The following is a 12,262-nucleotide window of genomic DNA, read 5'->3' as shown; positions in this document are numbered from 1 at the left end:
TCACGCAGACAAAATGGTTCTGCATTATGTATTTTAAAAATCAGGATTGCAATCTATGAAAAGTTGGGTAGATATTTGTATGTGTGTGTAATTCTTTTGAAATTGGACATTTATGCACTGCAAGTGTACCCAGGAGTGTGGGAAGTGAAGGAAAGTTGCTCTAGACAGAAAATGAACAGATAGCAAAGAAGAAACAACTTTAGTGTACAAACAACTTTAGTGTAAAGTTATTTCAAAATATCCTGGTTTAAGAATAGGTGATCCCAGAATTCCTGAGTTAAGAATAAGTGAGGCCTTTTGTTCCAAGTCTCCAACTTTGCACAGTCTAAATCTGTAATCATAGCAGATTATGCATCACATTTTCTTAAAGTATGCATACCAAATATTAGCTGGGTGTAGTGGTGGACACCTGTAATCCCAGCTACTCTGGAGGCTGAGGCAGGAGAATCACTTGAACCCAGGAGGCAGAGGTTGCAGTGAGCCAAGATCACTCCATTGCACTCCAGCCTGGGCAACAAGAGTGAAACTCCATCTCAAAAAAAAAAAAAAAGTATGTATACAGAATTTTACTTAGAAAAAAATCACAGGCATATTGACAAGGTGACTATTGAAAATTCTACTTAATTGAATCTACATAAAAAATTTTAAACACATTATAATATCTGATGCATATCTTACCTTGGTCATTACTCTTTGCAGTCTTTTGCGTTCAAGCCACCCCCTGACATGTGCCTGCATGATGGTGATCATTCTAATCAATTTTCTGGTAATCATGAATTTTTTCCTTCCTCGGAACACTTGGAAGATTTCTATGTGTGGTCCAATTCTTTTAACTTTACTGTCAAGTTTATCAGTTTTACTTGGAGTATCTTTTATCCTAAAAATAAAATATAACAATTTCTTATTATAGAAAATATGAAAAACTAACACTTCTGTGGTTTTAAATTCTTTCAATGATGAATACATTGAAACAGGAAATATATTGCAACTTGTACATAGAACTCAATATATGATATCACCAGGACATGTCAATAAGGTTCTCCAAAGAAGGTTGAATATGCCAAGATCAGTATTACATGGATGAAATTAACCTTCTAAAGAAAAAAAATATCCAAAACAAAGTGAATTTGTCAGTGTATCTACAACTCTTCAAATTAGAATGTTTTCATATGACAGGGCATGTTAGTTCAAATAATTTTCCTGTCCCAGAAGCTATTTTAAACTATAGGGTATTTTAAATTATTTATTATTTGGCACTGATATTCTGTTAACCAAACATCATCTGAAAAGTAACTTTGATCCAAATGCTTTGAATTAAGAGGCTTTGTACTATGGTGATAGGATCATGGCTTATAGGATCAGCAGACGGGAAGGGTCATACTGCAAACCATGGCCAGTCAGCAATACTCTTAGAGGTGACTGTGGTGGTTAATAGTGAGTGTCAACTTGACTGGAATGAAGGAACAAAGTATTGATCCTGGGTGTGTCTTTGAGGGGGTTGCCAAAGGAGATTAACACCTGAGTCAGTGGAATGGGAAAGGCAGACCCACCCTTAATCTGGGTGAGCACCATCTAATCAGCTGCCAGCACAGCTAGAATATAAGCAATCAGAAAAATGCAGAAAGAGAGACTGGCCTAGCCTCCCTGTCTGCATCTTTCTCTCATGCTGGATGCCTCCTCAAACATCAGACTCCAAATCCTTCAGTTTTGGAACTCTGACTGGCTCTCCTTGCTCCTCAACCTGTAGGCAGCCTAGTATGGAACCCCACTGTGGTCTTGCGAGTTAATACTTAATAAACTCCCATATATATATAAAACATTATATATACATAAAACATATATATATAGGAGTTTATTAAGTATTAACTTGATTAGTTCTGTTAAGAACTAATTCTTAATTGTTATTAGTTCTATTTATTATTAACTTATTAGTTTTATATATAAATAAAACATATATATATACGAAAGTTTATTAAGTATTAACTTGATTAATATTAGTTCTGTCCCTCTAGAGACTCCCTAGTACAGTGACCCTAGCAGCTATTAACATTTGAGAAACTAAAGATTTCTATCATTAGATATCTGTAATCTTGGTGACCTTGTGTCAGATATATATATATATATACACACACATATATACATACACACATATATATACACATATATGTATGTATATATATATGTGTGTGTGTGTGTATATATATACATATACATATACCTGTTATGTTTTATATATGATAGACAGTTTTTTCAAAGTCTTCCAAAGTCTAGTTCTCTTGCAATTCTTAACATATAAAAATGCTTTCTTTTTCTTAATGTTTTTATTTCTGCCTCTCTCACAAATCGAGTTCCACTGACTGAGATGCCCAGGTCAATTCACCCACCAGGGCTTAGCCTTGCCCCAAAAGTGATCTGTACCTACAGCTCTGAATCTCAGACCCCAGTTTCTTGACTCTCAGAGTGAATCACTGACTCATGCTCACTTTGTTTCTGCATTATTTTCTTAGTCTGTTTTATCGAATTTTTGTGTTAAGTTGATTCTTAAGTAAGTCTTGTTCTGTTTTGTACATGGCAATTATTTTTCTTCTCTTGGTTAACTAAAATGTTGAGTATGATTTTGATTATTTGACCTAGTCATGAAGTCTCTGTTTGGTGGTAGAGGGCAGGAAATCCCAGTTCTGTTTTTTTATATTTGTCTTTCTGCAGTTTTTTCTTGAAGCTTCTGCTATCTCCTGATATTCTCCATATTGTATGTCATTTGAACACTAGCATAACACCATTTTTGAACTCAAGTTTGAATATAATTCAAGAGAAAATTTTGCACCCACTAGAATGGAGATCAGCCACAGATTAAGAATTTTTCATAAGAAGAATTTGTTGGAGATCTTTTTGACTTCCTGAACTCCCTACACCCAAGCAGCTACAATGAACCAGTGAGATTCACTGGAGCACAGCAAATTGTGCTTTATATTTATTATTGACCTATATCTAAATGTGTATAACTGAGGCTGCTAATTATCTTAGTGTCTGTGTGTGTACATGGGGGAAAAAAGTCCTTTCCTCTTTGCAAAAGGAAATTAATTAGCCTTGTACAATATTCTTGTAACTGTAGCTCTTTTGTATCAGTGGCTGATTCATTTTCTCATTGTCTCTCTCTTTCTTTCATTCTCTCAAAAATATTTTTAAATTACTGAGTCAATATATATCATTTTGTACACTGAGGGATAGATATCTTGTTAAACAAAGCTGCCAGAAAAGCAGAAGAACAGGAAACAAAGTTTTGTGTTTGTTTGTTCAAATTAAGACTGATTTTGAATAGTTTAGAAAAGAGGCAGCTCTGCATTCTAAGAGGATTTTTGCTTGGTTAATATAACAAATTTTAGGAATGGGCATTAATACATGAGATCAAGTGGGAATGCAGGTGAAATGGTAAGGATTACTTCTGGCTTGTTCATAGCATCAAGAACCACTGTGAAATTTAAGAGATTCTGAGTTGACATCTTTTTCTCATTTCTCTCAGAAGAAAAAAGAGGGCTGTTATATAAATAGTTAAATATCCAAGCCAAAAAGTGAAGGAAAGTTGCATGTCCTAACAAGATGTAAATAACAAAAGAATATGTATGGTGGTATGGTGATGGGTAATGTGTACTATTAAAGTGACAGCTCTAGGTCGTTAGAGTCTTCTGGTCTCCTAAGTTGCCTTGAAAGTCACAGAGTTTTTAATATTCTACTGAAGAGAGACAGAGAGAGAGAGAGAGAGAGAGAGAGAGAACATGGATATGTGTGTATGAGAGAGAGAGACAACACAGAAACAGAAAGAGAAGAGTTACTTATTTGGGGTAAAAGCTGTAGTTAATATGAATGATTGGAACTATATTATATTAACAATATAAAAAAATGCAAGCATGTTTACAAAATGATGAATGTTATCTTTCTGGTTTTTATAACAATTAAAAAAGAAAAGAATTTTATCTTAAGTCTGAAACAGATGAACTCTGATCAATATTATATCTCTAGATAATTGGAATGTTAAAGACAAATGGAAAAATTATAGAAATGAACAATTTATAGAAGACTTGATGAAAAACAAATTGTACTTACAAATAATGGGTTTGAAAAGAGGCTAATACACTAAATTTTGACAATGGTAAATTTTGATGAGCTTAATCATAAAACAGAAATGCTTGTGAATCCTTAACTATGAAACATTATATAGGTGGTATATTTTAAACATAAAATTATAATATGATACCATTTTTGTTGCACTGACAAACTGATTTTTGATTATACAGTCTGCTTTTAATTTGACAGAGAAAAGACCATTCTGTGACTTCAATATATTTTGTCTACATATCAAAAAGTTCCTTTTATCACATAAATATTCCTTTTATCATGCTTGTGAATCAAATCTCAAAATGTAAAAAGAAGTGACTAATCAAGGAAAAATTTGACCTAAGTTAAACATATAACAACTAAAATATTAATAAAGCCATGTGTGGTGGCTCCAAATCTGTTATCTCAGCATTTTAGGAGCCTGAGGCAGGTGCATCATTTGAATCCAGGAGTTCAAAAACAGACTGAGCAACAAGCTGAAACCCTTTCTCTATAAAAACAGCTATGAAAAATTAGCCAGGCATGGTGGCACATGCTACCATGGGTGGCTGACATGGGAGGATCGCCTGAGCCGAGGAAACTGAGGTTGCAGTATGCCATGATTTTGCCACTGCACTCCAGCCTATGTGACAGAGTAAGATCCAATCTCAAAATATACAAATACATATATATTTTTACATTAACATAAACATATTAGAAACACATGTGGTAAATTGACGGCCAATTAATGCCTCCTTAAATCCATATCTTTGCAATGTGACTTTGCAGCCCTAATCAACAAGAGGTGGAGTCTATTCACCCACTCTAGGACTATGAGCTGGTCTTGTGAATTGCTCTGGCCAATAGAATCCAATGAAAATGATAATGTGCCAGTTCTAAGTCTGTGTTTCAAGAGACATTACCGTTCCATTCTTTCAGAACCCTCATCTACATGACAACAAGCTAGCAAACCTCTGAAGGATGAGAAGTCACATGGGGAAGACAGAAGTTGTACCCACTGGCGTGAGCCCAAGTCTGTACCAGATCATCATTATTGTTCCATGAGAAATAATAAATAGCTGTTGTTTTAAGCCACTAAGTTTTATGATGCCATTGTGGCAATAGATAACTGATGCACATACTTAGGTGTATTCTCAAAGACTAACACAATAACTGTCAAATTGATTTTTTCATGGATTTTATTTCAGAAGTAAATTATCTGTCAAGAAGTGACATTAGGGAAGAAATTTTTAAAACTTGAAGTTTGTCAATGCCCTTGTTGTCAATATGTTCTTATTTCAAGGTGATCAATGACTAAATCCATAAAGAAAAAACAGGTATGTCCTCAGTAGAGGACTCCATTCCCCCTCCACTCTGATACTGTTGGTTATTACAGCAAATTTATGCTAAACATATATTATAGAATTCAATGATATCATCAGCAGGTAGTTTCTGCCCAAAGCCGCTGCTACAAGTTGCAGGTTACAAATTTCATCTTCTGAAAAAAACATCCGAAGAATGGCAGCCTTATGAACAATGCATTTTCTTAACAATTTATAGTAGAAGAAAAAGACTTATGGGTACAAGTTTCTCAGTTTAAACTGATATCATAATCATGAACCTGTTAGACTAAGCAAAAGAACTGATTGAAGATTTCAGGACTTTTTTTCATCTAGAAGCAGAAACCTTCATATAGTAGTCTGCTTAAACCAAGATCAGCAAATTAAGAATTAATTAACTACAATTAAACATGCTGATTGAATTATGTTCTATATTTATTTTCTAATAAAATATGAGAGAGCTTTTTCTTTGAATCTATTTATAAACTTCAACTTGTTTGCCTTTACTAGCACAGACTAGAATGAAATATCCTTTAAATGGTAAACAAATGGTTTCAACTAACGCCTCAGAACTTGAGGGAAAAAAATATTCTAAAGAAAATGTTCATATATATATATATATAATAAGTTAATAAATCATCATGAATAACTTTATAGAAATTAAGAACATGTGTTAATTTATCTTTAGAACAACATAGAAAAAAGGCTACATATATATAATATGTCATTACTGAGTTCATTATAGAAGTATCTATTTACAAAGTTTTAATAAGAATTGATGTTTTTCGTAGTTTGAAAATATCAATTCTTATTAAACTTTTGAACTTCCTCACAGAACTGGAAAAAAAATCACCTTAAACTTAGGAAGAATCAATATTGTGAAAATGGCCATACTGCCCAAGGTAATTTACAGATTCAGTGCTATCCCCTTCAAGCTACCAATGACCTTCTTCACAGAACTGGAAAAAACCACCTTAAACTTCATATGAAACCAAAGGAGAGCCCGCAGAGCCAAGTCAATTCTAAGCAAAAAGAACAAAGTGGGGGGCACCACATTACTGGACTTCAAACTATACTAAAAGGCTACAGTAGTCAAAACAGCATGGTACTGGTACCAAAACAGAGATACAGAGCAATGGAGCACAACAGAGGCCTTGGAGGCAACACATCTACAACCATCCTATCTTTGACAAACCTGAGAAAAACAAACAATGGAGAAATGATTCCCTGTTTAATAAATGGTATTGGGAAACCTGGCTAGCCATGTGCGGAAAGCAGAAACTGGACTCCTTCCTGACACTTACACTAAAATTAACTCTAGATGGACTAAAGACTTAAACATAAGACCTAACACCATAAAAACCCTAGAAGAAAATCTAGGCAAAACCATTCAGGACATAGGCATAGGCAAGGACTTCATGACTAAAACACCAAAAGCACTGGCAACCAAAGCCAAAATAGACAAATGGGACCTAATCAAACTCTGCAGCTTCTGCACAGCAAGAGAAACAGTCATTAGAGTGAATTGGCAACCAACAGAATAGGAAAAAACTTTTGCAGTCTACCCATCTGAAAAAGGGCTGATAACCAGAATCTACAAAGAACTGAAACAGATTTACAAGAAAAAAAACAAACAAGCCCATTCAAAAGTGGGCAAAGGATATGAACAGACACTTTATAAAAGAAGACATACATGAGGCGAACAAACATATGAAAAAATGCTCATCGTCACTGGTTATTAGAGAAATGCAAATTAAAACTACATTGAGATACCACCTCACACCAATTAGAATGGCAATCATTAAAAAATCTGGAGACAACAGATGCTGGAGAGGATGTGGAGAAATAGGAACACTTTTACACTGTTGGTGGGAGTGTAAATTAGTTCAACCATTGTGGAAGACAGTGTGGCTACTCCTCAAGGACCTAGAAATAGAAATTCCATTTGACCCAGTAATCCCATTACTGGATATATATCCATAGGATTACAAATCATTCTACTACAAGGACACATTCACACGAATGTTCATTGCAGCACAGTTTACAATAGCAAAGACCTGGAACCAACCCAAATGCCCATCGATGATAGACTGGACAGGGAAAATGTGGCACATATACACCATAGAATATTATGTAGCCATCAAAAACGATGAGTTCATGTCCTTTGTAGGGACATGGATGAACCTGGAACCATCATTCTCAGCAAACTGACACAAGAACAGAAAATCAAACACCGCATGTTCTCACTCATAGACGGGTGTTGAACAATGAGAACACATGGACACAGGGAGGGGAGCATCACACACTGGGGTCTGTCAGGGGGAAATAGGGGAGGGACAGCGGCGGGGTGGGGAGTCGGGGAGAGAGAGTATAGGGAGAAATGCCAGATATAGATGAAGGGGAGGAAGGCAACAAATCACACTGCCATGTGTGTACCTATGCAACAATCTTGCATGTTCCTCACATGTACCCCAAAACCTAAAATGCAATAAAAAAAATAAAAAATAAACAAAAAAAAATCTGGAGACAACAGATGCTGGAGAGGAAATGGAGAAATAGGAACACTTTTACACTGTTGGTGGGAGTGTAAATTATTTCAACCATTGTGAAAGACGGTGTGGCAATTCCTCAAGGACCTAGACATAGAAATTCCATTTGATCCAGCAATCCCATTACTGGGTATATATCAAGAGGATTATAAATCATTCTATTATAAGGACACATGCATACGAATGTTCATTGCAGCCGTGTTTACAATAGAAAAGAATTGGAACCAACCCAAATGCCCATTGATGACAGACTGGACAGGGAAAATGTGGCACATATACACCATGGAATACTATGCAGCCATAAAAAACGATGAGTTTGTGTCCTTTGTAGGGACATGGATGAATCTGGAAACCATCATTCTCAGCAAACTGACACAAGAACAGAAAATCAAACGCCGCATGTTCTCACTCATAGGCAGGTGTTGAACAATGAGAGCTCATGGCACTAAGAGGGGAGCATCACACACTGGGGTCTGTGGGAGGGAACTAGGGGAAGAACAGCGGGGTGTGGGGAGTTGGGGAGGGATAATGGGGAGAAATGCCAGATATAGGTGATTGGGGGAAAGGCAGCAAACCACACTGCCATGTATGTACCTATGCAACAACCTTGCATGTTCTTCACATGTACCACAAAACCTAAAATGCAATAAAATATATATTTAAAAAAGATTTGATATTTTTTATCTACCATAATATAATTGAAAAATCAAGTTTGTATTACAGTTTCCATATGAAATATATCACATTTAAAGGCAAGTCAGGTATGGTGGCTCCTATTAAGGAACGTGGATTTAATCCTAATGTGAAAATGATGCCAACTAGGTCCTCCTAGAAAACCAACCTGCTATTTTCTATATTGGTTAAGGGATTGCCACCCAATGGAATGATACAGAAAAAAAAAATACTGGGAAATTCAAGAATATTAAAAAAAGAAAGTTGGTACTTTTACCATTATATACGACGTAGGTAAAAACTGGAAAAAGAAAATTGGATGATTCCTAACCTCAATGAAAAAACTGACACAGGCAATAAAAATCCTGCTACATAAAATCATTTTGAAAGAATACAATATGAACTAGGGGATTTATCAGTCTTCTAGACAAAAGTTGCTGATATGTTAGTATCGTATGATTCTAGTTTTGCTAATGATACAATACAAATATCTACATTTTAATCCATTCCTTATTCCACATTTATTAATGAAACTGACTCAGTAAAATACCAGTTAATGATATTGAATCAAAAGTTGCTAAAACATGGGCAAAACATTCAAATAGAGATTTCTCAAATAGCCAAAATGTATATGAAAAAATACTGAATATCAATAATCATCAGGGAAATACAGATTAAAACCACAATGATTTATCATCTCACACATGTAAGAATTGATCATGAGAAAGAGAAAAAACAGCAAGTATTGGAGAGGACACAGAGAAAAGGGAACGTCTGCACACTGTTGGTGGGAGTGTCAATTAGTACAGCCTTATGAAAAACAGTACAGAGGTTTCTCAAAAAATTAAAAATAGAATACCGTTTAATTCAGCTATCCCACACCTGGGTACACATCAAAAGGAAATAAAATCAGTTTTTCAGAGATATCTGCACTACCATGTTCACTGCACCATTCAAGATATGGAATCAACCTAAGTGTCTGTCAACATATGAATGAAAAAAGAAGATACAGTATATATGCACAATGGAATAGTACTCAGCCATAAAAAGAAGGAAATTCTGTCCTTTGTGACAACATGGATAAACCTGGAGGATGTCATGCTAAGTGAAATAATCCAGGTACAGAAAGGCAAATACTGCATGACCTCACTCATATGTGGAATCTAAAATGTTGATCTCATAGAAATACAGAGTAAAATAGTGGCAAAAAGAGCTGGAGCATTTTGGAGCAGGTGTTGTGGAGATGTTGGCCAAAGGATATAAATTGTATTTACAAAGGCGGAATAAGTCCAAGAGATCTATTGTATGACACGGTGACTATAATTAAACAATATATTGTATTCTTGAAAAACGTTAAGAGAATGGACATAAAGTGTTTTAATCATAAAAATGATAACTATTTAAAGGAATGCACATGTTAATTAGCTCAATTTAGCCATTCCACAATGTATATATACTTCAAAACATCATGTTGTACACAAAAAATAGATACAATTTTTTCTGTAAATAAAAATAAACAGGCCAGGCGCAGTGGCTCACACCTGTAATCCCAGCACTTTGGGACGCGGAGGCAGGCAGATCACGAGGTCAAAAGATGGAGACCATCCTGGCCAACATGGTGAAACCCCGTCTCTACTAAAAAAATACAAAAATTAGCTGGGCGTGATGACGCATGCCTGTAGTCCCAGCTACTCGGGACGCTGAGGCAGGAGAATTGCTTGAACCCGGGAGGCAGAGTATGCAGTGAGCCGTGATTGCACCACTGCACTCCAGCCTGATGCCTGGCAACAGAACAAGACTCTGTCTAAAAAAAGAAAGGAAAGAAAGGAAGAAAGAGAGAGAGAGAGAGAGAGAGAGAGAGAGAGAGAGAGAGAAAGAAAGAAAGAAAAAGAAAGAAAGAAAGAAAGAAAGAAAGAAAGAAAGAAAGAAAATAAACAATGCCAGATGTAGGTGATGGGGATGGAGGCAGCAAACCACATTGCCATGTATGTACCTATGCAACAATCCTGAATGTCTTTACACGTACCCCAGAACCTAAAATGCAATAAAATATATACACATTAAAATAATAATGAGTTAAATAAATGAATAAACAATGAATAAACCAAAGATAAAGTTGCTGAACAAACTTACACAGTCACAACCATGCTTTATGAATGTATCTTGATCAAAAGATAGGGATGAAAAAGCAAACTAACAACTTAGCTTCCTCCAACATGAATAAGTAGCATATAATATCTTACAATCAAGGGGAATAGGCACCTGCTACCCTGTGGTAAACAAACACAGGTAATTCTGTCTAGTACTAATCTCCAAAATAATTAGAATCTCAAACCCGCCCTTTTTTAAGTTATTATTGAGTCTATAACCAAAGAATGATTTTTAACTCTCACTGACATATGAATTACTGATATAAAACAACCCTGGATAGAGAGGATAAACATTAGTCAGTCATTTAGTTATTGACTTCCTAATACATTCTAAGAATAGTATGCAGACAAGCAAAAGGGATTAGCTCCTTTCACATTATCTCAGATTTGTACTTATTTTCTAGATAAAACAATATCTATTGCTGATCTTTTATTTTCTTTTAATTAATATATTTTTTATTTTTATTTTATTTTAGAAACAGAGTATTCTCTGTTACCAAGGCTGGAATGCAGTGGTGCAATCACAACTCACTGCAGCCTCTAACTCCTGAGCTTAAGCAATTCTCCTGCCTCAATCTCCCAAGTGGCTGTGACTATAAGCACACATCACTATGCCTGGCCCATTTTTCTTTTAATTTCCAGCAACCAAGCCTGTCTTCATAAAAGTGTCTTTCACTTAATTTCAAACTTTATATCTCTATTAAAAGATACATATATGTATATATGTATATAAAGTGTCTATTTCAAAATAAACATCCCCTATTTCATCTGTATCATATTTCCTAACTTTGAAATAATGATTTCTGAACATAGTTTTGTGGGAACTGCACAACCAGACTGACTTGGAGGTTTCATTGTATTCTCAAATAAATTTTTGTTTGTGATTAATTAAAACACATACCTGTCAAAAAATAATTAGAAACATACATACAGAAAAATGTTTCAGTAATTATTTTAAGTTAAAATGGAAATAAGGCACCATTTTTCACTTCTAAATTTAAGAGGAAAATCCTATAAACCTATCAAATTCCAGAGCATGTTTGGTTCAAGATGCATTTCCAATATTATTCTCAATTGTATAATCTACTTGGAAAATAGATAGACTTGGCAATATGAATCAAAAGCATGCAACCTAGTAATTTCCTTTTTGGAATTTTCCCCTAAGTATGAAAAAAGCTATATCCATGAAGATATCCATTCCCAGTTTCTTCTATAATAGAAAAAAAAATTAGAAACAAATATCTGAGTAAATAGTGTTAGAGCCAATCAATAGACTATTATGAGGTTGTAAAAGTGTCAGTGAAGATTACGTATTAATTTGACTAAACGCCTGTCATTTCAAAAGTCAATATTAAAAATAAAGATATTAAATTATATGAATTATATAATAGTAACTATACATATATATACACACACAGACACACATGAATGACTATAAAAACATGCCAAGTATTATTAG

The 12,262-nt window shown here is 34.8% G+C and overlaps 1 protein-coding gene across 1 annotated transcript in view; it reads right to left on the bottom strand.

Annotated features, from left to right (window-relative positions):
* Positions 1-12,262, bottom strand: part of IQCM (IQ motif containing M) — a 405,329-nt gene that overhangs the window by 222,657 nt on the left and 170,410 nt on the right. The window contains 1 exon segment of the mRNA XM_039479166.2: positions 679-877. Within this exon segment, the coding sequence (XP_039335100.1) occupies positions 679-877 (199 nt within the window).

Source organism: Saimiri boliviensis, chromosome 3 (assembly GCF_048565385.1).
Source record: "Saimiri boliviensis isolate mSaiBol1 chromosome 3, mSaiBol1.pri, whole genome shotgun sequence".
In the NCBI taxonomy this organism is placed as follows: domain Eukaryota; kingdom Metazoa; phylum Chordata; class Mammalia; order Primates; family Cebidae; genus Saimiri; species Saimiri boliviensis.
This window is presented reverse-complemented; position numbering and strand designations above follow the sequence as displayed.